We start from the raw sequence: 27,718 nt of genomic DNA, 5'->3' as shown, positions 1-27,718 counted from the left end.
CCATCTCCTCTAAAGGGTTTTATTTCATTCACTTTCTGATTTAACTCTAACACCAAACATCAGTTACATTTCATAAAAGACACTGTACATGTTGTGTCTCCTCCTGAATTCAACGGAAATTTTAACATTGCTCTGAGATATGTTTTTCATTCATTTCTTCACCTTTAAATTACACATATGCATATGTGAAAACTTTCATTGAAAGGTTGTTATATACAATGACAACGTCGGAATGTTACACATTAAGAAACGCACCATGTATGGTAAATTTGTAGAAGGTTGATGAAAACTCCGTAAATGGTCTTTCAGTCCACAGACAGAGGTTAAATTGATGTTTAAGTCCAAAAGCATTTGATTCATTCATTGTGTTCCCTTCCAACCAGTGAAAATGAATCCTCACTTCACCAAACTCTGGTGTTTTACATGTGCTGTGCGTCCATGGTGTCCAGGTACTTGGCGTCTATCAGTCTGGGGAGCAGGCTGGTCCTGAAATAAAACACATAATGCTCATGCTTATTCCAAGAAATAAATAAAACATATTCAAGTATAAGTTTTCTGCTGTTGCACCAAAAGTTTAGCAACTACACAGCCAGTTAAAATATTCAGACTACAAACCAGACTGCAAAAAAAAGAAAAAGTAAAACACTTTCATTAAAAGGGGAACCGAAGCAATTTAGTTTTTCTGTTTCAATATCTTGCAGTTGTTCAAATTACATAATCTTGCTTTTTGCTGTTGTTGAATTTAATGCACAGTATTAGTATTTTTGTCTACCCGTCTTCCTGTCTCTCGGTAAAACAGAGGCTTTCCATTAAAACTGTATTTGGAGCAGAGGTGGCCTTGAGGTTAGAGAAACTGTGGCAGCCCACTGCTCCTTGCATGTAGTTAAGTTTGAATAAGATAAGATAAGCGCTAAACACAGAGAAGTAATTTCCTCAAGGGTCCTTTTTGACTTATAGTTTAAATAATCTCATTGCAGAATCATACAACGCTCATGGTGTTTTTCTGAAAAGCAGTTGAAGTGGCTGGTAAATGTCTTTTTGAAGGGAGCAAAATAAGATTTGAGTCTTGTCAGTTATGTACATTGGTTGGGACTGTTGAGTCTCTTTAATAACAGTCTGTCCTCGAGTTTTTGGAGTTTTGGCTCTGCTTCTTGACTGGTTGTTGCGCAGAGGTCCAGAGGGTAGAATGTGTGTACCTACTTCTCATAAAGACTACATCGATATGTTAAACCCACAGCCACTGCTATGTTCCCTATTCCACATGACGCCTCTTTGATCAACTCAAGGCGACATCTACTGGTGCAAACTGGTACTGCAAGACGAATGGCCCGAGGCAAGTTAACAGTACAGAAAAGTAAAGTACTAGTAAAGTTTGTAGATAACCTAGAGTCATATTATAACATTTTCATTCATTTGACATAAGGAATACTTTCTTTTTTAAAGAAGACTAAAGCTACCAAATATACAGAGTTCCTTTAACGTTGCGTTGATAAAAACCTCAATGGCCTTCCATGTTTTTAACTCTAAACGCCTGCAGGTCTCAATAGCCTGACTCTGCCTGCTGTTGGACTGGGTTATCTCACCTGATTGGGACCAGCAGGATCATCAGCAGGGGGAAGACCATTTTCATGTAGGGCAAAGGATACATGCCGATCGCACAGAGGATGATCAGCTGGGTCATCTGCAGAGCGGTGAAGTAGTGGATCTTCCTCTGCGGCACACGGCGGATGTAATGGGTAGGAGGATATGATGTCTGAAAGGAGAAGTGAGAGTATATTATTGTTTTAAATTGCTTCATTGAGCAAAATGTAGTTTTGATCAGGTCAAAAGAAATCACACATTGTATTAAGCCCTTTGTTGGAGGTCATTTTAGCTGGAAGGAAACCCAATCAGATGAAACGCTGTGCAAGGTTGTTGATTTTGCTGGAAATCTAAATCAAACAGAATTTTGTCTTGCTTTTCTGCCACAACAGAAAAACTCAGAAATTTTCCCAAATTTGTATTACTTTCTATTTCTATTTCTATCTATTAATTTCTTACTTTTAGATGAATCACTTTTATCTACATGCAAGATGTCATAAAACAGGTTCAACATCTAAAATATTTCTGTTGTTTGATTACATAAGTTTGAATGACGAGTCGTGAATTTTCATGCAAATGGTTTGTGTCATAATGAAGGGACAACTTGTCTTGAAATAAAAGAAAGTTCTCACTTTCCAGCTCTAACAAGACACTTAGGAGTTTTGTTTTTCATGGTCCAGAAGAATTAACTCTAATATGGTGATAGTGCAAACATTTAAGTCTCGTGCCTGTCAAAGCTGGTCAGGAAACGGGAGTGAAACAGCCGATTAGCAAACAATCCAGCCAGCGTATTTCTGTCCTTCCTGCTCACCTGTTCCTTCAGCAGCAGGGCCATGCGGTCCACCATCTGGTTCCCGTCCAGTGACGTGGCTGCGATGTAGAGGAAGAGGCCATAGAGGACGGGCTTGGGGATCCACTGCAGAGGGATGGGCAGCATGAACGTGGACAGGCCAATCAGGATGTAGGCAGCCAGCGAGGTCAGGCGTGTTTCCCTCACGCTGACGATGCTATTTCATCAAAGAGGACAGAAAAAACAACAACAAACCATTCATTTAATTTGACTTAGGATCAGTGAACGTTTACTATTCTTTGACAGCTGTGGAAATGGCATCTGCTAATGAAGGTCCTGCATTATAAGAATGAAGCTTGAACTTAAGCTGATATGTGAACAGTTTTGCTCATTTCTTCAAAGAAATGCTGCAGATGCATCGAACGAGTTTCTGAAATATTCTAAGACTATTGCTTTACATTGCTGCCACTGTTGTCTTAACTATACTATACTATACTATACTATACTATACTATACATGTATATCTGCAAGGGTACTTCAGTCACATGATGTCTTTCAGATCACTGCCTGCTTGGTGTCATCTTTCATTTTATTACATTCTTAGACACTTTACTCACGTGGTGTAGAGGTGTCCGTTCTCGACGTGCTGCTCCACTTTGGCGAGTTGACGGGCATGCAGGGAGGAATGTGGGAAGGCAGCGTGCATCCATGGCAACCCCAGGCAGGACATGAGGATGTTGATGAAGCCAGTCAGCATTAAGTCCCAGTGGAACGCTGTGCCTTTTAGCAACCTGGTACAGACATTCACATTCACAAGCCTTCAAGTGGTTTGTCAGCCAAGGAGCGCCGGTATTCCTGCTCCTCTTCTTGACCTCCTGCTGCAACTACTTGCCATAAAAAATTAATACAGACATGCGATGCAATCTTGCCACCTATGTACACTGAACAAGAAGTTATGTTTAAAAATCATAAATTTTTTTAAAGATTAGTCAATTATGTGCAATTTATAGAAAATAGGTAATAGTAGTGATTGGGCATTAAAAACATTTACATGGAGGTGTGCACTATATGCAGTGTTGCTGAGACACTTTAGCTGCCCATTGATATGGCGTCTAACAAACCTTTGCAAACATGTTCTCCTGAAGTCACATCCTTTACTTGGAGGAAGCTGCTCTATAATCTGGATGTTATCGTATAAGAACAACACATTTCTGGATCAGTTAAGAGCTAATTACACAGAGAAGAAGGAGATAAGCAACAGCTGAGATAAAGGACAGCAGCCCTCTTAAAGGTAATGCTTCTCCGTTACAGCACACTCACTTGAAAGTGAACCGAGATCCACATCTTCACTCACACCAGAATTCACTTGTTTGGTCCCCGAATAAAATGTTGTACCGTAACTATGCCCATGTTCTTCATGGATAATAGTGACCAAGCTCGAACTCTTCACTGCACTACAATAACAGTCACTATATAAAGAGTTATTCCTGACGCTGCACAACATCTCAGTTTTTTGTCATGGTTTGGGATTCGCACATGAAATCTGGGTCTTACTTGTGTTCAGGTACATGAGTGAGTGAGATAACGATGTTCTGATCGATAAAGATGAGCAACGCGAGGAGAAATCCCAGCCCGATGGCGGCCAGCGTGGTCATTCCTGAGAGCTTCTCGAATGACGGGTACTTGAAGACCGGACCGTCATGGACGCTGAACACAGGAACTGAATGAAGATGGAAAACACATTACGCACAGTTCAAAAAAGATCAATCTTATAATGAACACCAGGAGTCTGAAAGCTGTTCTTTATGTGCTTTTAACTTTTGTTTTGCAAGAAACATTTAAATTCTGGCTCTGTCACATTTCAAAACCCAGCCTGGTTTGAAAGTTCACTGCCAGAAAAAAGTTTTTCTTTTTTCTTATTCCACCAGAGGATTTATGAGTGGAAGGTGCCAAGGCTGTGACGCCGAGTCTCAAGGGTTCTTTCATTTGAAATATCTGTACTCACGCTTTATGTCAAGGAAAAGGTAGGAGCCTATGAAGGAGAATATCAACACGGAGATAGGCAAAGCGCAGTCAGACACCACCTCTCTGATTCTGCTGTTCAGATACGGGCTGTGGGAAGAAAAGGCAACACACATTTTAACCTTTTGCAATTCTCCTGGAATAAATTTCTCTTGTAATTTTACAGCAATATTTACTGTAGTTACTGTTTGACTTTGTGAAATCATTCATGTCAAGACCTGAAAGGCTGCCACTGGAAGGATGGAACAATGACATCCATGAGTCAGCCATGAAAATACATGACAGCAAAGTCACATTCGACCACCTTGCGTATTAAATTAACTGAAGGGTGAAATTTATTGAATGTGTCTTTTTTTTTTTTTTTTTAACCTTTCGTTTCACTCATGGGAAATCCTTCTTTTATTCCCACTCATACAACTTCTGTAAGTTTTACACAGGTTCTACCAGCTAAGGTCTGTGACAAATTAGAAATAGTGAAATCCATTTACACACACACACACACATTCAAATGGTCACCAAAGCAACAGAGTTTCAGGTATAAATACCATTTGAGAGCGGCTATCAAATATGTATTGTTATAATTTAACAGAACAATTTTAGTGTCATTTGCTTGCATTACAATATTTCTGTTCCACTGTGGATATTTAATCTAGACTGATTCTAAGTTTGGAAAGAGAAAGAAAAAACATCTTATGTCTAATATTCAAACATAATTGTAATCCTGAAGTCACATAAAGCAAAGCCATCAATTAATATACCATTGGGTTCTATAATTCACTGAATAATAAAGCTACTCTACTTTATAAGATCATAAAGGTTTATAATGAGAAGAGCAGAGCTGCCGGATTAATGTTGTGGAATAAAATTTCTCTTTGGAGTGTCAGTATAATTATGTAGTAACTCAATCCTATGGGGATTGTGTGTCAGTATGGTATTCAAGATAATTTACCTTTTCCGGTCCTTACCATCATTTGTAAAGGAAACTAGTCCTTTTTTTTTTTTTTACTTTCCAAAATTCACCAGACAGTTCTAGTTACAGTTTTTGCATATTTTGTAAAGTAATCAGTCCAAAATTGTTCTCACTTGGTAGTTTTTTTTAAAATACACAAAGCCCATCCACATCCTGTTTTTTTTTTCCCTCCATCTTTCATGGATTCCTCCTCTGGTGGTTTACATAAATACTTTGCCTCTGCATGCGCACGTCTTTATTGAAGCGTTGCAATGTTTACACTGGCTAAAATATTCAAACTAAAGAATGTCTTTTTATCGCTGCACCGCCGTGTCCCATCAACACTATTCAGTATGCTTGATGCAACATTTTACACGTCTTTCCCCTGATGCGTTTGTTTTGTTAGGACTCTTTCGGCTATCTTGTTTTTAATGATGTTTGACTGCTCAGCCTTTGTTTGTAATGATTGACCCACTGACAGACAATAATAGAGTTTGCATATAATATTTTATGTTTTTCAAACAACTCTGACTTTAACGGGGTATTTATACATCTTCACTCTGGTCCAAGTGGCAACCAGGCTTACCGCATGTATAATTTATATTGATGAGTTAATTTTGTTCACAGGGTTTTGTAAATGCAAAGCAATTAGTGAGCATATAAATACCTCCTCTTGATGAGATAGAGGGCGTAACCCAGCCACAAAGTCCCCAGCATGAGCAGCAGACAGAGGATGGGCATTTCTCTGGAGCATAACACCAACGTCTTCGGCAGGATGATGGACCCGTGCCCTTCAGCGTGTCGTGAAAGCAACGCAGTCTCATTATAATGCTCGGGCGCGTTCGCAGTCAGGTTGTTCTCCTTCTCCAGAATGTCATTAATCTGTTGAAGCACCACTGTGCTGTTTGTGGTCGCAAGTATGGGGCCATGGTAGTACTCCTCAAAAACTGTGAAGAAAAGAGGAGTGAGGCTAAATAACACGTTTTAGGAGTTTGACACCGTAAATGCAAGCTGTTATATAAGTAGCTCACACTTTGTTGGGAACTACGACAGCGTGAGACTGTGAAAGCTTTACAGAATAGTTTATTGAGCAATATACAGTAATAGGAAAAGCAAACAAAATATACTCATCAAAACCTTGATTTTCTCCTCAAACGCTCCTCTATGCATTTCCTGGGCTTTGCTCCCTTTACCTGCACGTTTAATGTAGCCTGACTTTGCCTTTACTCACGTTTGACAATGCTTTTCATGGCATCCACAACAAACGCTATGGAGATGAACAGTGCAATGACTTCCTCTGTTGAACTGGGGAATGAAAAGAAGCACCATGTGAGCATTTGTGATTTCAGACAACGAAGACTAATCACTGGCCCAGATAGCGGGAGTGTGCACTAAACAAAATGAATTATCAAAGGCTGGAAAGAGGAAGTCATGACAGATGTTCCTTTTCTTATCAGTGAGTTCGCTCTCAACGCGCCGCCATACGGTGAAGGTTCAGCCACATATATTACTAGTTGGGGTTTTCCATACGATGCGGTCATAAATGCTTATGAGTTTCATTGTGTACTCACCGTTTGAAGAGTTTCATCAGCAGGCTGACGTTGAATAAGCCTCCGAGGATGAGGAAGAGACTGTTCCACAAACCAATGCAAGTGTAGAAAGCATCGAAGTCGAGGTCGTAGTCATCACAGATGCCTCTGATAACTGTAAATGATACACACAATTCTGCTGTTATACATCAGACAGGCCTCTTACTTGTCCACTTTTAAAACACATCTTTTGACCCGACATGAGGCTTTGACCTGATTTTCTTTGTTTAAATTTGAGGTTTTTTTATATGGTTTCTGGCTTGCCATTTTAGTTGTATATTAACGTTGTAGCTCCTATTTTGTCTAATGTCTTCTGTTTTAAATCACACTCATGTCCAGCACTTTGTATTCAACCATGGTTGTGTGAAAGAACTTTATGAATAAACATGGTATGATATTGTATGGTAATTTAAATAAACTCAACAACTTTTAGCAATTTTACATCAGCTCCAAGATCAGGTATGACAGTAACAGGCCTGTTAATAAGGACCTGCCCATCTGACCTTGTATTAAATAATTAATTGACAAATTAATCTCACACCGATTCTCATTTATGTTTCCTTTGAGTATCAAGTAGCAACTTGTTGCTTACAACAACATTTATCTTTGCTGTTAACAACTTCTGATAATGAATAGGGTGAGCGATGGAGAGCAGTGAAAGTAAACCACACAGCTGGGGGTGTTCTCAGATGTGGGTCACTTTGAATGATAATATGTTTAATTATATGAAAATGAAAAGATTATACAGAGACTGTAACTCAAAGAGCAGTCACAAGTTTCTGTGAGTCAGTTCTTGCCAGCGGCAGGTTTTATATTCAAAGCTGGCTGTCTTTACTTGACGCTGTCTAAAGATGAGCATCACACTTAATCAAGCTACATGAAAAATGTGTTATATTGAATAATATATACTCAGTGAAGCTTATTTGCATTACAACACTGTATTAATCTAAAATCCACAAAAAGTTTTTATGAATGATTTATAAATGTTTACAGAATAAAAGTTGGCTTTAAAATCATTAGAACCAAAATGCACATTAACGAACTACATTATTGTCAATTATTATAGTCTATTCAGTGACAACAGGAAGCCATTGCAATCTGCACCACTAATCTTATAGGATCCAATTCTGACCTGAACACCTATTTAGGGTCTGAGCACTGACAGTGCATTGGACCCTATTGAAACCGTAGGGATTATTATTATTGTTATGATTAATAATAATAATATTATTAATTATTATTATTATTATCGTTACTATTATTATCCCAAAACAAACGCGTTTTTGAGGGGCTTAACATACGTAACTTTTTGTGAAACTTTACACACTCGTCAGGTCACAGCCATACAACAATTACGACCATTTGCGCTAATTAGCATCCACGCTAATTAGCATCCATGCTAATTAGCATCCAGGCTGACATTAGCATCCATGCTAATTAGCATCCAGGCTGACATTAGCATCTGCCCTAATTAGGATACTGTAGCAGTTGTGCATGCCACCGCCGGGTTCACTAACAGGCGTAGAGTCATGGCTTTCCAAGTCCATTCTTTTTATTTAAGTAAATCAAAACGTTCGCCAAAATCTCACACTCTCAGACACTACTGCCTCTTTCAGGCTCTTCTGTGTCTGTCTGTTCACACCAGCCTTTCACCCCGTGTGTCTGCTTGTTAAATGCTGCTTGAAGCTTTAATTACAGTTAAAATGTTCATACTGTAAAAAACAAATATCCATTAAAGTATTAGTACTGTAGAAAGCCACAGTAAACATCAGTTATGTGTGAAATCACACACAGCATCTTCTGATGACATAAAAAATGAAGATAAACATGAAAATCCTCATGCTATGTTATAATAAAAAAAGTTATAGATAGTGGTTTGGATAATTGTTTAAACTACTAAATACGATACACACCACTAATGAAGAGGGCCAGAGGTGCCGTGGTCAGGGGAATGACGAGCGGTGAACCTGCAAATAAAGCATAGATCACGCCTCCGATGCTCTGACCAACAATGGTTTTCTGGACGTCTGTGAAACAAATCAACACAAAATAAAAACAGAGTGTGAATAAAAGGATCAGTGGTTCTGTTTTAGTTTATGTAATAAAAGCTTTCCCCTCCAATTGTTAGTTTTTATTACAATTTATTTTCCCAAAAAATCCTGCTGCTTCAAACTTTGACTATCACTGGTGTCGATCAAGACGAGTGTCCGTACCTATTTCTCCTCTCGTGCTTTCATCATTCAGGGAGCCAAAGGCTATTGCAGGCAAGAGAATGGCGATGTAGAGAAAAATTGCGGTGGTTGTGTACTTCAGCAGACAGCGGTCCTTCCCAGTTATACCTTGATGGATGATTCAAAGGCTCATTAAAGATATAAACAGCTATGATGGTAGCACTTCCATCAAGGAGATATTTACAAGGTGTTGTTTGTACCATCAGTGAAGTCTGAAGGGTAGAGTGGCAGTCTGCGGCGAAGGTCATTATAAACACCTTTACCCACTTTGAAGAAATCCCTCCACTGTGAAGAACAAGGCAGAGAGGAAGTCAGGACTGAGGAGCTGCTGGGTAACGTGAAGGAGTAATCTCTACAGTCTGATGCTGTTAAACTTCAGCTGGGACCACTTGAAAAACTTTTCTCTACAAAATATAATGACGAAGCCGAGGATCAACGGCGATGAGTTCAAGGACGAGACGATCACAGAAGAACAGCGGGGTGTTTATCCTCGAGCTGCGTCTGAGCTTGAAGCCCGACAGATCAAACATCCGCTTTGTTCTAAACACACAACAATTATTGAGGGTGCCGGTATGGGTCTGGAAACGTTGCAGCTGCTTTCAAATATCACCAAAAATACCTTGTGGTCAATATTCTGTTAGCCTTCTATCATTTGTTTTTCATTTCTACAAGTCTGTGAAATATATCGAAAAAAAAAGCTTGATGCTTCCAAATGGACCTTGCTGGCCTGCACATAAACGCTCTCATGCTCAGAACATCCGGAGTAACCACAACTTGTTGTGAAGTTTAATCTTTTACGACCTGTGCACATGCATGTTTTGTTATATCAGCTAAATGTAGGTGTTCCCTCTCCTCCGATCCCCTGCTGGAAAGCAAGCATTACCTCTCAATTTAAAAAGGACATAATTAAGCCGTTTATCATCACGCGGAGCTGGCAAACATTCTGCTGCCAGCTCCATGGAAGACTTGGCAGCCTTGTTCAGTCTGTTGCCCAGCTGCCTCTCGTTCCTCGGGCCCTGCTAATATAGCGTGAAAACAGATACTCAAATCATTTGGCTCCACCTCTTCACTTAACTGCCCCATGTCTTCATCTGCTCGGACCTGGTGGTAAAACATAACGGTGGTCTCCACATGTGGAGAAGAGGATGTGAATGTTTCTACAAGTCTAAATGCTTTGTTTGGTAAACAGATTGCTTTTCTAGGTCAGTGCTTACAGAGTCCATTTTTCACCCAGTCTTGTCTAAAGTTCATTCATAATTTCAATGAACTCGCTGCAAAGAAAACAAAACAATTAACTCGCTGCAGCCCAAAGCCAACATGTCGCTGTCAGTTTGAATTCTTACCTTGGGAGGTTTGCCTTTACGCGGATCTGAATCTTCCACCTCTTCTTCCACTGACTTCTCGACGGCTGCAGAGAGCTGCTGGCGCTGTTGGATCAGCTCCTGTATGAACTCCTCCTGGCTCTTTGTCTCCAGAAGCTTCTGTCTGAAGGAGATGTCGGCGAAGATCGTAGCAAATGTTCTACCCAGTTCAATGGCCGACTTGGTGCTTTTCTGCAGAAACATAATAAGAAAGTGGGAAAAAAAGCTTAAAATTTGTTTGACATTACATTCAGTGTTAATTTGCATAGCTGGAAATAATTCCCAAACTTAACAATATCCCTACTGAACTGATATTATTCTTATGAATAATGGGGTTCCCTAAGTTTAAGTTATTAACGTTTTTCAGTCCTGGGAAAGTGTCCACATTGAATTATGAGCATTTTTCATACTTGCTGTCATGAAAAGCTCAAAGAATGAGCTGTTTGTTTCAGGGAGGTTGAACAAGCATTTGAAAAAATAAAATTGAATAAATAAAAAATAAGTATTGATAACTTGATATCAAATTGGTGTCAACAAGCATTTTTCTCATTAGTTCTCAATCCAGAAACAATGTAAACGATGGTGGTTGAGCTTTAAGTGACTGTAAAAATGATGATCCACCTGGAGCTGATCCCATCTGACTCTGGGTTAAGCACAGCTCATTACACAGCAAACACACACAGAGGTGTGAATATGAGTGTGTACTTTAGTCACCATTGATTTAAAAAAGCATGTTTTTGGACTGAAGGAAACCAACCATGCATGCACAGGGAGAATATGAAAACTGAAAAGCCCCTTAATCCATACACAAGTGCTAACTACGACAACACCACACAGCCCATGAAGAGCCAGGTGTGACAAATGAATGTCTGCTCCAGCTTTAGGGGAATTAAATTATTCAGGCAAAGAGGGAACTTTTAGCCTCGAGACCAACATTTAAAGTGTGTGTGGACCCATTCCACCTGAAATGTCACATAAGTAACTTCAAATGTTAACCAGTCATTTGATATCGTGCAACAATTAAATGTGCTGTTAATTGTGGACATCAGATATGAGGATGTGATGTATTTTGGAGCAACGACCAGAAAATGTGTTCTTACCGTTCTGGGTGGAGCGAGGATGAGGATGACGTAGCGAGCCTCGCAGCAGTTCACCCCCCAATTCTGAGGCCTCTCTAGGCGGGCGATGCAAACATGACGTCTTTGCAGGGTCCTCACATTGGTGCTAAATTATAAGAAAAATCGTATTCTGAGTCAGCGGCGTATGAAAGATGGATTGCCGAGCGCTCCGTATTGGCAGGTGTAAATTGGAGTTTGACGTTCAAAGCACAAAATTAGTTTTTCATCGGAAATATTTTTGATGTGTTTTCCTTGTTGCAGTCGAAATGAAATCAAGGGGCCTTTGAAGGAATTTTCCACAGTTTAGTTCGCCAGACAGAGATATAATTTGGAAACCCAAAGGAGTCCAAACAGTTTCACTAATGAAGACAAACTCACAGAATACAAAGCCAGGACTGCTGGTAGTGAATGCCAGTAGAAGAAGCCGTCACGCCCTGAATGGTTTCTGACAGAAGATGAACTGGAAAAGAGTGAAGAGACAAAAACTAAAGCTCTGTCAAGCCATACATTAATAGTTTGTATACTTTCTGAGGAGTCACTCACCATCAGTGTCCTTCCCTTGTGTATCTGTGAACAGTGAGTTCATGACCTCGTCCACATCACAGCTCTCATGGCCGTCCTCCACCACGTTGGACAGCATCCGCCTCAGGACTTCATCTAGAGTCGCGGCTCTCTCGTCCAATAAGATGCTTGCTTGGGCCAGGAAGCCATCCAGGTCTCTGTGAGCACGCACCTCCTCCTGGAAGTTCATGGGCTTCACATACTGGGGAGCACGAAAGCAAAGAAAGCTTAAGGAATTGATTGGTGCAAATTGGATATATCTTTATGGGCTTCTTTTTGCTGAGTGTGCATCTCTTAAAGCAAATAAACCCCATTGCTCCACTTCTTCCAAGCTCCCTGCAGACAATACAGATAAAGTGCACTTCTCTTTTAGTTTCAATAAATATGGTGATTTTAGTGTGCATCTGGCGCTGCAGTGGAGCTTTTAAACTGAACTGACATGTGGGCCATATATTCAGAGGTGAAAATCTGAAAGAAACTGTATAATGCTGAGACTTTGCAGTATTAATGTCAATGCACTACAGAATAACAGTCAATCTTACTTTGCGTGTTGTGTTTAAAAGTCCAAATCCAGATCCTCCAGGATCTGCAACACAGAAAACTTAGATTAATTACTTGTTGTAACGATGCTGCTTGGCAGTAAATCTGATATCATTGGAAAGTCTGTTTAATTCCCTCTTGCATGGAACATGCGTTTTTATTCTTTTATCGCTTGTACCCCAAGATGCTGACACTAAAGCTTTCCAATGGTGAATTTTGATTTATTGTCAAGAAACACTGCTAAAAAAATAAATAAAAACATTTTCCTGTGAAATCTGCTTTATTTTTCAGGCCTGTAAAGGTGCTTGAATTCCTGATGGTTGACACAAACTCAAGATTGTCATTACAAGTGTTGTGGCTCAGTATGAAGCACACAATTTATTAGCACGCCTTGAAAATGAGCTTTGATTCCAAGTTACTTGATGAAGGAATTTGTCAAGATACAGCATGAAAATGAACATTACAAGAGCCTACCTGAAGCACTGATCTGGATATCGGCATCGTAGAAGTTTTCTTTGTTTGTGTCGGGTGAATCCGGCCCAAATTCCTCCTGCTCCTCCTTTAACTCTGGAAAAATTAATTCTAAGGTTATTATACATTACATGCAGTTTTGGAGTTTTTGTGTCACAATAAATTCAGTTTACAATTGAATGATAAAACAAGGGAGGTAATAATGAACTTCATTGCGATTGCTTTGTTATGATAAGTCACAATAAGTCAAAACATTGATTCCTGGTCTCAAGGTTAAGATGCAACACTGGCCACATTACGCTCATCTGAGCTAAGGGACAATTTATTTTACCCCCCCCCCCCACCATTCTGCCATCTGTTGGAGAGAGAGAGAGAGAGAGAGAGAGAGAGAGAGAGAGAGAGAGAGAGAGAGAGAGAGAGAGAGAGAGAGAGAGAGAGCTAATAAAAAAAAACTTAAACCAGACATGCAGCAATATAACAACAGCAGCCCCTCATAAATTCCTTCATTGTATGGAAGATAAATATGGCTTCTCGATTGCGGTTTTATGGAGGAAGAAAGAAACTGCCTCAGAATTAGATAGTTAACCTTAACCCTTCATGTGCAAAGCTTTGAGCTATGATTATTCCCTCTACCCGTCATTGACTTAGAGATCATCTGCCTCATTATTTACCCATTAATTAACCTCTCAACACACAGCGACGGGACAGGCTGTGCTCACCAGAATGTGAAATGGGTCATCAGTGAGCAGCCAGAGAGGCTTTTTGTATTTGCATAAATAACTGATGCAACACACTTAGATGTGTATTATCTTCAGCATCCTGAAGGAAGAAAACCCTGAATAATGTTTGGCATAATCGAGCATATCAAGTTCATAAAAGAGCAGATCTCAGCCGAGGAAAAGAAAACGATGTGTGTTACTGGAGCTACGCACCCATCTCTTGAAACACGTAGCCATTCTGGGACCTCCCAGCAGATGGAGCCTCTGCAGGAGTAGAAGAAGAAATATGGTTTATGGTCAGTGTTAGGAATGGAGCTGTTCATTTTAAAGACTTTCATCAATTCGTACTTATATGAAGAGACTAGTGAGGGTCTACCCTGCTCCTTTTTAAAGAGTTTACAGCCAGCCACAGCAACAAACGCTGTCGATGTTATGTTTTTACACTGAATGCTTTTCCTCCATGTGGGGATTTGAACATGGCCCCCCCACAAGGAGTACTTGACAAATACAACATGACAAGTGCAATTTAAATCCATCATGTCATTACAAAAATGATCACAGCAGAATCAAAACGTCAACAGCATAATCTCAGATTAAAACAGCATTGTACAAAATCCCTTCTGGTAAATTCATTTTCTTCACTTTTTGGCTTCAACTTCCTGAGATAAATACAATGCTGCTCCTGCTGTTGTTTATTAAAACCATTGTTTACCTTTCATTTGCAATTTGATCTGCATGTAACTGTTAATGAAGGACTTTATACCATTGATGAGCAATTAGCTCTAAATCATAACATTTGCAGCTGATACAACGGTGATCAGCCTCCAGGGTGGAGGTACGTCATCATTCAAATTTCCGGGGTTCCACATATCAGAGGATCTTTCTTGGTCCAACAACTGACCAATGCCTCTTTTTCTTGAGGACACTGAAGAGGCACCATCTCCAGAGCTTCTACCACCGTGCAATAGGGAGCCTCCTGACCAGCAGTGTCAGTCTGGTACAACGACTCCACTGAGGCAGAACGCAAGGTTCTACAGAGGGTGGTCAGAACCAGACAGAGCTTTAGAAAGACTCCACTGAGGCAGAACGCAAGGTTGTACAGAGGGTGGTCAGAACCAGACAGAGCTTTAGAAAGATTCCACTGAGGCAGAACGCAAGGTTCTACAGAGGGTGGTCAGAACCAGCCAGAGCTTTAGAAAGATTCCACTGTGGCAGAACACAAGGTTCTACAGAGGGCGGTCAGAACCAGCCAGAGCTTTAGAAAGACTCCACTGTGGCAGAACACAAGGTTCTACAGAGGGTGGTTAGAACCAGCCAGAGCTTTAGAAAGATTCCACTGCCAGGCACTGAGGACGTCGAGAGAAAACCATGCCTGAGTCGTGCTCATGGACTTTTTACTCTTTTGCGCTGAGCGGGGCACGTCAGGTGCCTCAGGACCAAAACCAGCAGACTTAGGAAGAGATTTTCTCCCAGAGCGGTCTACCTTTTAAGCTCTAATCCCTGCCGACCCCACTCCACCGCAACTGTTCTCAATCTGAACTCCTCCCCTGCTGACCTGACCTCTACATATACTGCTGTATGGTTCATCTGTGTATCTAATCTACTTTCATACTTCACCATATAATATGTAATTCAATGGTTATCTATAGTAAAACTATGGGTTTTTTTTTTCTGTGCATACATATATAGATATATAATCACGTATTTTCCGTATATAACGATGTCTATTACATTGCATATCTGGATTGGATGCCAAATAACTTTTTACTACTCTGTACTTGTGCATGTGTAATGACAATATATTTGAATCCTCATCCTCATAGTGTGTGTGTGTGTGTGTGTGTGTGTGTGTGTGTGTGTGTGTGTGTGTGTGTGTGTGTGTGTGTGTGTGTGTGTGTGTGTGTGTGTGTGTGTGTGTGTGTGTGTGTGTGTGTGTGTGTGTGTGTGTGTGTGTGTGTGTGTGTGTGTGTGTGTGTGTGTGTGTGTGTGTGTGTGTGAGCAGCTAATCTGTGGTGGGTTTTTTAAAAGATTTTTTTGCTGAAAAACAGCTTCCTACTGTGGCTGCAAGCAACACTGGTAATTTGATAATGAACAGTTGTGGATAATTCCACACTTGTGTTAATTGGACTGTTGATATCAAAATACTAATTGTTATATCTTTAAGTTTGCTTCCTCTTCACCAAGTCGTTACCTGAAGCGTTAAGCTCCAACATGCTGATAAGCACTTCACGAGCTTATTCTATCCACTCATCTTCTATCACTAAGTGATCCAACCTGGCCTTCCAGTGTCTGGACATTGGGCAGAAAAACAGGGTTCAACGTGGATGAATCACAAGTCCAGTGCAAACACAGAGCGATGTGTATTTTCATTGAGGTTTGGACACAGTTCGTTTCTCATAATATGATGACATGGGCTGCAACGACGAATCGATAAAATTTGATTATTTAAAGTGTTTTGGCAACGAATTTCATTATCGATTTGTTGTGTCGCGCGATTTACATGCCACTCGCCATGTTGCGGAGCCGTTAAATTCACCTTCGGAGCTTTTTCAATGCTGGCTGAATGAAATAAAGTAAAAACAAAAACAACCTCAACTTGCAGAGCGAGTTGAACGGAGCGTAGGCGGTACAGTAGAACCTCTGATGAGCAGACCTGGTAAGAGTGGACACTCTGTCCTGGGCGGACACGTCACTGTGCATGGACACATATTTAACTGTTAACACGCCTTATTGAGCGACAACCGGCCTGACGAGGACACCGGACGTGTTCTTCAGGCAAATTTCAAGCTGAGCGACACGAAAATGGCCAAATACTTGAGCTGGACCCGGTTATTGGAATATGCAGACATTGTGGTATCAGGAGATTAAGTTTGAGATGTGAATTATCATCACTTCCCCGCAGCACGGTGCTGCTCTGTTACTCCTCTCCTCCTTCTACCCCTCTTTTAGTTTCACTTTCCCTTCACAGCAGAGAACCGAAGGCCCGTGGGCCAAAACCAACCAAGAGGCTCCAATCTGGTCCACCCAAACAAGAGAGAGGATTTATACAAGGTCTTTTTTACATTTCATTGTATTTTGCACCACAATATTTCATCAAAATTGACTATATGTTAAGATTGCAGTCATTTTCAGGACTAACTGTTTGATCTTGCAAAATTATAGATGATTTCATCAAGAATGACAATGAAAAACTTTCAAATGTAAATTTAAAGGATAATCTTATTCAATAAATATTTTGTGTACATCTTGTATATATGTATATTGTATACTTCTGTATTGGTTCAGTTTTGTACTTTTAAATAACCATAACATATTTGGTGTTTGGTTCATTCAATATCAACTGGTCCTACAATTTGAGATGTTTTTTGTTTTTGTTTTTTTTGATTCATCTATTAACCAAAAAAATAATCGACAGATTAATCGATTATTAAAATAATCGTTAGTTGCTACCCTAATGATGACCCTGTTGAGACTGTAACCACAGTCAACCGAAGCGCTCACATCGTAATTGAGAAAAACAAGCCTTGAGAAAAATTTCAATCTTTCAAGTTGCTCTTATAGTGACGGATACGTCAACAATTCCAATAAGAATCTGTCATTAGGAGACACCCTCACTGTAACTTTCACGCACACTCATATAGATGTGCTTCATTACTTCAGGTACATGAATGAGAAACAAAAAGCTCTATAGCTCTTTTAATAATAGAAATCCTCTTCATTTCCTCATTTGTTGGACGAGCAGCAGAGCTGGGCATGAATCTTCTCCAGCTCCGCCACATAATTTTTTTGCCGTTGACTCTTGCTTTAACCTTGTGGGACCCCTGTGCGCATGTTAGGTGTCTGATTGACATGACATGAGCTCCGTTACAGTCAGGTGGTGCTCCCAGAATATGCACGCCACATTTGGCTCATCTCTTCAGGGGCCATTGCAAGCTGGTTTTCCTTGAAACAAACGGCTGTTTGGCTTTATGATGGTTTTTTACATGCTACTGAGGCTCACGTTTGTTCAAAATAATTATGTAAATTCAATTTCGTCTTCAATAAAACATTCAAACAAGTCAAAAGCAAAATAGTAGAATAAGCTGATTTGCTGAATTTTTCATTGGTGCGATCCACATACCCATTCACGTTTGTGTAAATATATGACCGACCAAACTCAAATTTCATGACTTTTTTGTGCTGCGTTTAGTTACGTATATTTCATGCTGATGATGATTAATAAAGGAATATGAGTCATGGAAATACTGAGGAGAATAACAAGAATACCATGTGGTACTTGGGAGTTGAAAAGGCTTCCCTTTGCTCTCAGTTACAACAAAAAGCATGTGCCAGCTGTGCCTGGTGTTTGCACAGGCGCTCATGTATCTGAGAGACTCTGCTGTGGCTGTACAGACGAGTTTTCTGTTGCCCGAGGCAGAGTTTGGCTCCAGGGCCTCCAGAGCGAGGCGATATCTCAAAGCAGATTAGACGGAACATTCCCAGGCCTCCTCCACTTCACAGACAACAGGGTGCCGCGCGGTTCGGGCAGCGTAGCAGCGCTTGGTAAGGTGTGACACAACATCGAGACATCCTGACTCATAAAGATCAGGTTTATTATAAATACTCTCACCCTTCCAGCATTTAAATGGATGTAAGGACATACAGAATACGAGATTATAAGGTGGCAGTCATGGAGGAGAAGTCATCGACCTGTCTCTTCCTGCCACTGTTGAATCGGAACCAACTCTTAAAATCACAGTCGACCAGACGAGATATTTTTCAGTGGTGCAGATGGCTCATGCTTGTTGAACTGCACGCCGGCAGGCAGGCTGGCTTTACCCAGCTTATTGTGCAATCTTAGCATTTACAGCAGCAGAAGTGTAAATCAAGACTTGAGGTGCTCCACATGGGACACAGCAAACGTGACATTGAAACCGCTTCTCAAAATAGTCGTGTTTTCTGACCCTGCCGACTCCGCCTGTGAACTGCTTCCAGGACGGTTCGGTCATCGCCGACCGTCGTCCTGATGCTGCAGTGAAGCTGACATTTTGGGGCTTGTTAGTTAGACGTGTGAATTTTGTTTGGATTATTTGCCGTGAAACTTCACCCAGAGTTGCCTACCATTTCTGTGGTAAAAGAAATTAAATTAACATCATGATATACGTTACACATTATTTCTTCCAAAACAAAAAAATCTTTCTGCACCTGGTTTCACAGTAAATATTTATTTTTGATGAGTTTTTATATGTTAGATTATAATAACACTATAAAAGAACACACACAATGAATTTAAAACAATAATAACACATAACTCTTGACTAAGAAGTAGTATAAAAATTGTATTTGCATTGTCTTTATCTGTTTTTGTTTTGGTCTTTGGCCACATGATGATTATGAAGCAAAAGTATGAACTTGATGAGTGATTAACTCATCTTCACCTGCAGACAGAATAAATTCAATAGACGTGTTTTGATGTCTGAGTGAAGCAGAGCAGCCAACTTATCCAGGGTGAAATACAATTAATGATCTCTGACAGACATTTGTTTGAATTCTGGATTTCTTATTGCATTTCATATTCAAGATATTGTTATCAGCTGGTTGGAAAAATAGACAGTTAAACACTAGTTGAAAGCAGTGGCGTCTGGTGATAAATTTCTTAGGCGGGGCTCCTCGTGATTATTCAGTTTCAGCCAATGTTAACTTAATTTAAAAACAATGCGTTTATAAACCACATTACAACAATATTGCATTTTTTAGATTAAGAGGCCTCCGGTGATAAAACATTCTAGTTCTTTTAAACAGCTAGTGAATAGAGAGCACTTATTAACACTCTTTTATTAACATACTTGTAAACAAATACAAGCAGATGCTTCATTAGTCTCTTTAGAAAATGTATGTGTCTTGGGGCTGGTTTATTTGAAATGACAGTTAGTCTGAGTTTAGGAAAAACAAAAGGTACAGTCCCCTCCAAAAGTAATGGAACAGCAAGGTCAATTCCTTTGTTTTTGTTGTATACTGAAGACATTTGGGTTTCAGATCAAAACATGAATTTGAGACAAAAGTTCACAATCCCAGCTTTTATTTCATGGTTTTTACATCTAGACGTGTTAAACAACTCAGGACAGAGCACCCTTGAACATGTGACTGATGGGTGTTTCTAGTCGCTCAGGTGTTGCCTTTTAGATTGGTTGCTTAAATATTAGATAGTGCCTGTTTTTGGCTTTGGGTTTCACCTGTGAAAACTGCATTTGCTGTTAAGCAAATATGAAGAAGAGAGAGCCGTCTATGGGAGAAAAGCAAACGTTTTGAAGATGAGAGAAGACGGAAAATTGATCAGAGCTATTGCACAAACATTGGGCATAGCCAATACAATGATTTGGAATGTATTGAAAAAGAAAGAAACTACTGGTGTACTGAGCAAAACACATCGAACAGGTCGGCCAAGGGTATCAACAGCAGTTGATAACAGAAACCTTGTGAGAGCTGTGAAGAAAAACCCAAAGACAACAGTCAGTGGCATCACTGACAACCTCCACAGGGCAGTGGTGAAGGTATCACAATCCACTGTTCGAAGAAGACTTTGAGAGAAGAAATATAGAGGCCATACCACAGGATGCAAACCACTCATCAAGAACAGGAATCTGAAGGCCAGATTGGATTTTGCAAAGAAGTACAGAGATGAGCCACAAAACTTTTGGAACAAATTTTCATGGACTGATAAGACCAAGATTAACTTCTACCAAAGTGATGGAAAGGCCAAAGTATGGAGAAAGAAAGGATATGCCTATAATCCAAAACACACAAGCTCATCTGTGAAGCATGGTGGAGGTAAAGGCATGGCTTGGGCTTGCATGTCTGCTTCTGGAACGGGCTCACTCGTCTTTATTGATGATGTAACTCATGTTGGTAGCAGCAGAATGAATTCTGAAGTCTACAAAACCATTTTGTCTGCCAATTTACGGAAAAATGCATCCAAACTAATCGGGAGAAGCTTCATCATGCAACAAGACAATGACCCAAAACACACTGCCAACACAACAAAGGACTTCATCAGGGGGAAAAGGTGGAAGATCTTAGACTGGCCAAGTCAATCACTGGACCTTGACCCAATGGAGCATGCATTGTACCTCCTGAAGAGGAGGCTGAAGGGAGAAACCCCCACAAACAAAGAAGAACTGAAAGAGGCTGCAGTAAAGGCCTGGAAAAGCATTTCAAATGAAGAATGCAACAGTCTGGTGAAGTCAATGGGTCACAGGCTTGATGCAGTTATTGCAAGTTTGGGTTATGCCACCAAATATTAATTGGTATTCACTTTAAGTTAATTTAACAATGTCTGTTCCAATACGTTTGCTCACTTGAAACGTGGGTGGGTTCAAACAAAAGGTGCTCCCTCCTGAGTTGCTTAAAGGAGACATATCATGCTTTTAAATCCTTCCTTTTTACATATAAATCATACAGTTGTGGTCTATACAACGCGGAACTGCAATGCTTGGGTCTGAATTCCTCATTATTAGAGCTCCACAGGCCCCTTTTCAACCCCTTTTCTGATGCGCTTCTGAGAGCAACTCGTTTTGGGGCGGTCTCTTCAAATGCAAATGAGACACTTCATACCCCTCCTCCTCTCCAGGTTGCAGAGGTGACACTCGGTTCAACGTCACCCTGTTCGGCCATCTTTGTAGTTTGATAGAACAGATACAATTATCTAGCGGCGCAGAAACTTTATATTCACACATTATTTACAAAATGTCAACAAGGGAAGATTTGTCCATCCTGCCATACATGTTGGAGCCAGAGTCGGACCCGGCGGAGCGAGATGAAAATGACGATGATGCAGCTGCAGAACAACGTCTTGATATGGATGTAACGCAATGGTGTGTTACTATATTTACACTAACTTCTCCATCCATGCCCACTACTACAATACTGCCTGTATTACAACGACTATTTAACACAGAAGTTACATTATAATCTAAAACGAGCACACAGCGCTAACATATGAAGACGGTGCAACTGCTAATGCTAACAAAACAATGACAGGGACGTCTTATCATCACACTTTTTAGCGTTATATACAGCTTACCGAAGTGCTCTGTTCGTCGTCTCCATAGATAGAAGGAACTGACCGCTCAATCAGACCAAGTCTTTCGGCAAATCCTTCTTTATACTGGCGGAGGTTGCTGAAGCAGTCCTTCTTGAAGTGATTCGCGCACACAAAAATGACCTTACCCACAGATGTGGGTACATTTCTGTGAAAAATAAAACTCAACCAGGCACTTCGAAAAGGTTCTGATGCTGGGAGACGGTGTAACGAAGCTTGTGGGTTACTACATCCAACAACCGAACATCTCGACTTATCCTCTCGTAACTTAGGTTGGACTTCAAAATCGCAGCGAGAAACCAAAATGGCGGATTGCTCGAAATGTCGATGTCCTAATTTGGCAGTTCCGCCGGGAATACTGTGACGTCATTGTTCAAAAAAACGTAATAGAGAATAGAAAAATCAAAACCGATCGCAAAATATGACCAAAACAGAATATAAAGATATCAACGGAGCACCTGAAGAGACTACTTTGAACTTTTCTGTACTTCTAAACACTCTAAATATACAACAAAATGCATTTAAGGGCTAAAAAAGTGGATTTTGCATGATATGTCCCCTTTAACACATCTAGATGTAAATATCATGAAATAAAAGTTGGAATTCTGAACTTTTGTCTCATATTCATGTTTTGATCTGAAACCCAAATGTCTTTTGGAGGGGACTGTATACCAGGTATATTTTCAAACAACACGTGAATTTATCTTTGAAAGCATTTTATAATGCTTTGACAGAAACCTCAAAAAAAGAAGTGAAAAATAAATCGCTTTCTCAAAGCTCTATGATTTTCAGTCATTAGTAAATACCAGCATATTGAAAACATTTATAAACACTAACAAACTTGGACACATGTATAATTCTGAACACATTTGTGTTTGTATGCATTTAAAAATAGATATACTGGAGAAAGTGGAACCTGACCTGCAGCTTTTCAGTGAAATTTCGTCTTTCAAACTGGTAAATTAGAAGAGAAGTGAGAGAGTTAATAATCAGAGACTCACCCTGGTCCATCCCAACGTCTCCTAGAAACAAGCGGGAACAAACCAGAGCTGACTTTAAGCCAATCACTGAGCCAGGGGCGATTTAGGGACATGAAATGACGCTGATTGGTTTAATTCCATGTCAGTCACTCTGGTGTTAAACAGTGATTGGTGAGATCGCTACTAAGCCCCGCCTCCTCAGGGAGGCTTCCCTCAGCACCCCAGACTGCTCACACACGCACTACTAGAAAGAGAGAAATCAAGAAATCCTCTCTTTTATTGAAGATTATCTGTAGAAAATGAAGCGAATACAGTTCAGGGCCCATTGTTAGTTTGTTGAAATTAACAAATTTCAACAGTATTACTATATTCTATATTTTAAAAAACGAACTTTCCTCTTGCTTCCACCAGGGGGCGCAGCGCGCCGGCGCCCTCTATTGACCAGCCGCTGCTGGTTGAAAGTCAGTTAGAAGACCTTTTGATAAGTCTTCTTTTTTTGTTTTTTTACAGTCTGTAACCATCACTAATTGTTTAACAACGATAATTCATTTTGCCAGTTTTGTTGGTTTTCATTACATTCTGTGTTCTCTGGTGATCCACTCGGGTAAGTGTTGACCTTAAAGGTGTTTCCCTCTTGTAGAAATCCCATTTGTGGCAGAAAGTTCTGTTGTGCAAGTTGGGATGAGAGAAATGTAAATAATTATTTTCCCTGAAATGGTTTTTTGACAGATTACTTCTTATTTTTTACTCCCAACCAGTTCAACCTCACAAACTGGTACCAGCCAGCAGCATGTAAATATCTTAAACATTTTGCTTTGTGTCCTTCTCATCCTGAGATTCAAAACAACCAGAAGGGAATGATTTAGTGTCTGTACTTAGCTAATCTATCTGGATTAAAGTCGTGCAGACTTAAAACACCTGGCTTATGTGTTTACTTTCCTCCATCTTGCTATCTGTGAACAGATGAAGTCCTTGAGAAAAAGGAAACAGAGGAATTCTTGTTGGGTCTTTGGAAACGAGCACAAAGCTGTGCTGAAGGTCAGGCAGAAAGAAAACAGTGGCCATAAATCCAAGAGGTCATACAAGCTTGTCTTGTCTTGGGGTTGTTTTTTTTGTTTTTTTATTTGCTCCCTTATTCTTACGGAAGAGTTTTAGGGCCACTGAAGAAAAAAAAAAAATTTGGAGGCTACAAAAAAAAAACAACCTTCGTGGCCCCAGAAAAAGTCGAAAATCAAAGTCGAGATTTTTATTTTTTCAAGGTGGAAAAAAAAGTCCATCCATCCACTTGCCAGCGCGTGTGACCGCTTCTTCAAAATGCATATCAGGCGGTTTAATGAAGTGATGAAAAGACGCTTCAGGACAGAATGTAGCTCATAAACACGGTGCAGTTCTCATCAGTATCAGGACTAGAAGAGACAGAGCAGCCTGCTGCCTGGTTCCGTCACGGAAGTTTGTAGAGTACAAAGGACAAAGACACGGGTCCCGGGCTGCTTATTTAAATGTGTTCTTATTAATCAAGGAAATCCTGTGTAAAATCACACGTCCATAAGCGGTAAGCAACCCGATAGAGTCAGAATTAAGTGATTTAATGTGAATTCACATCTACGGGCAAATGATGAGGGATCAATAGACGTCTCTCCGTGAAAAAAAAAAATTTCGACTTTGATTTTTGACTTTTTCTGGGGCCACGAAGGTTGTTTTTTTTTTTTTTCTTCAGTGGCCCTAAAACTCTTACGTATAATCTTTCTGCTGATATTAAATGAACTTATTTTAAACTCAGTTTAACCATGGCAGGTCCTCCTCACAGCTCAACCATAAACGGTGTGTACACTGTAGGCAGTAATCTACACATTTATGTGCTCCGTTATAAAGTAAACAACAGGAAGGAGGAAGCACAGCTCATTCCACTTCAACACCTCAAAGGCCAACGACAAGGCGAACCTAATATTTGTTTATCCAGTACAGCGAATATGAGCACCGGACCAACAGGACTCAGTCTCTCTCTCTCTCTCTCTCTCTCTCTCTCTCTCTCCTCTCTCTCTCTCTCCCTCTCTCTCTCTCTCTCTCTCTCCCTCTCTCTCTCTCTCTCACATCAAATAATTTAAAATGACATATGGCGATAATCTTCTTGAGAGAGAAGAGCCTCCAAGAGACATTTCTTGGTATTTGCTGTGGTGAATCAGGCTAAAATCACAAGAAGTTAGGATGACATGACGGTAATATGACTCAAGGTGATTAATCAACAGAAATTATCATCAACTTTAACTTCAGAATCCCATCATAAGAGTAGAAAATCCTTTCAGTTTGCCGGATTAAGACATTCAACATTTTTCTGCTGGATAATCGTCTTACGCCTTGACCTGGGAAAAACCTGAACTGGATTTTTTAACCCGTTAACGGCACCAAACAGAAGCTACTCAGTCTCAATCTGCACTGCAATAGTTTCATTCTAAATACTGAAATTGTTTTCAAATCATAAAAGAGTCACACATCAATTACAATTATTAAACAAAAATCTTTAAAGGAGACATATCATGCTTTTAAATCCTTCCTTTTTACATATAAATCATACAGTTGTGGTCTATATAAAGCGGAACTGCAATGCTTGGGTCTGAATTCCTCATTATTATAGCTCCACAGGCCCCTTTTCTACCCCTTTTCTGATGTGCTTCTGAGAGCAACTCGTTTTGGTGCGGTCTCTTCAAATGCAAATGAGACACTTCATACCCCGCCTCCTCTCCAGGTTGCAGAGGTGACACTCGGTTCAACGCCACCCTGTTCGGCCATCTTTGTAGTTTGATAGAACAGATACAATTATCTAGCGGCGCAGAAACTTTATATTCACACATTATTTACAAAATGTCAACAACGGAAGATTTGTCCATCCAGCCATACATGTTGGAGCCAGAGTCGGACCCGGCGGAGCGAGATGAAAATGACGATGATGCACCTGAAGAACAACGTCTTCATATGGATGTAACGCAATGGTGTGTTACTATATTTACACTAACTTCTCCATCCATGCCCACTACTACAATACTGCCTGTATTACAACGACTATTTAACACAGAAGTTACATTATAATCTAAAACGAGCACACAGCGCTAACATATGAAGACGGTGCAACTGCTAATGCTAACAAAACAATGACAGGGACGTCTTATCATCACACTTTTTAGCGTTATATACAGCTTACCGAAGTGCTCTGTTCGTCGTCTCCATAGATAGAAGGAACTGACCGCTCAATCAGACCAAGTCTTTCGGCAAATCCTTCTTTATACTGGCGGAGGTTGCTGAAGCAGTCGTCCTTAAAGTGCTTTGCGCACACAAAAATGACCTTACCCACAGATGTGGGTACATTTCTGTGAAAAATAAAACTCAACCAGGCACTTCGAAAAGGTTCTGATGCTGGGAGACGGTGTAACGAAGCTTGTGGGTTACTACATCCAACAACCGAACATCTCGACTTATCCTCTCGTAACTTCGGTTGGACTACAAAATCGCAGCGAGAAACAAAAATGGCGGATTGCTCGAAGTGTCGATGTCCTAATTTGGCAGTTCCGCCAAAAAACGTAATAGAGAATAGAAAAATCGAAACGGATCGCAAAATATGACCAAAACAGAATATAAAGATATCAACGGAGCACCTGAAGAGACTACTTTGAACTTTTCTGTACTTCTAAACACTCTAAATATACAACAACATGCATTTAAGGGCTAAAAAAGTGGATTTAGCATGATATGTCCCCTTTAAAGCATGAAATCCCCCAAAAAACAAGCAATTGTCAATTTTGAAAAAAATAGTATCAATACATATACAAATATTTAAATCTAAAATGCTAAAATTCACAATTTGATAAAGCAAAAATATGTTTTTCTTCTTTCTGTGTGTTTTTTTTTTTTTAATGTATGGCTTTTTGGGGGGTAAGTGGCATTAAAACTGACAATTATTATAAACAGAGTGTAAAAATGTAAACTCAGCTCTTTTGAAAAAGTACTAGATTGTCCTGATCTGTTCAAATAAAGAAAATGTAAAGTAACATCTGTGCTGCGAGTGGGTCAAACTAGATGAAGGACGTTTTCACTCAGTCTGTTATTAGGCTGAATGACAGACACGTTGACCAGTTATGGCCACATTGTAAATATTGACCCATATGCGTTGCTTCTCATCGCTCACATGGCAATGAAAGAATCCCTCTCACATTTCAGGGTCAAAAACGGCCCAAGTTCTAAGTGGCATCCGACAAAAGAAAAACTAAAAGGAGAAAAATCTGTAAGTATCTAGTGTCTGTAAAACTGATCATATTCTGTGAGAAGAACTAGCTGCGTACACACACACACACACACACACACACACACACACACACACACACACACACACACACACACACACACACACACACACACACACAGAGAGTACAGTACAGTACGGAAGGTTTCTCCACGTGGTTGACACAGTTGGCTCGGGTTGCACCACCAGAGACCTTCTCACCCCACACCGCCCCTGTAAGACTTACCAGATGGCACAAAATGGAAGACCTTTTTGTCTTCCATGCTTTCCAGGTTTTCTAGGTGGGACGCTTTCCTGAGATCAACCCATCATCATCATCATCTTCAACCCCGCTATCCTGCACTGAGTGAATGTCTTTATACAGCCCAGCACACACACACACACACACACACACTGAGGTGAAATCACCTCCTCCAGGAGCACATGGGCTTGAAGGAG

General features: G+C 40.2%; 1 protein-coding gene across 1 annotated transcript; it reads right to left on the bottom strand.

Annotated features, from left to right (window-relative positions):
• On the bottom strand, positions 1-27,718 carry LOC308110710 (solute carrier family 4 member 11-like). The gene is made up of 20 exons (XM_080465195.1): positions 27,507-27,718; positions 14,146-14,196; positions 13,217-13,309; positions 12,745-12,788; positions 12,185-12,404; positions 12,020-12,101; positions 11,624-11,747; positions 10,506-10,715; positions 9,363-9,447; positions 9,145-9,270; positions 8,845-8,958; positions 6,914-7,046; positions 6,574-6,647; positions 6,010-6,289; positions 4,377-4,483; positions 3,926-4,091; positions 2,989-3,162; positions 2,393-2,588; positions 1,584-1,753; positions 1-486 (listed from the first exon to the last, which is right to left on the bottom strand). The coding sequence occupies exons 1-20, from the start codon at positions 27,541-27,543 to the stop codon at positions 420-422; spliced, it is 2,553 nt and encodes an 850-aa protein (XP_080321321.1). The 5' UTR covers positions 27,544-27,718; the 3' UTR covers positions 1-419.

This window comes from Lipophrys pholis, assembly GCF_963383615.2.
Source record: "Lipophrys pholis genome assembly, chromosome: 6".
Lineage (NCBI taxonomy): Eukaryota > Metazoa > Chordata > Actinopteri > Blenniiformes > Blenniidae > Lipophrys > Lipophrys pholis.
This window is presented reverse-complemented; position numbering and strand designations above follow the sequence as displayed.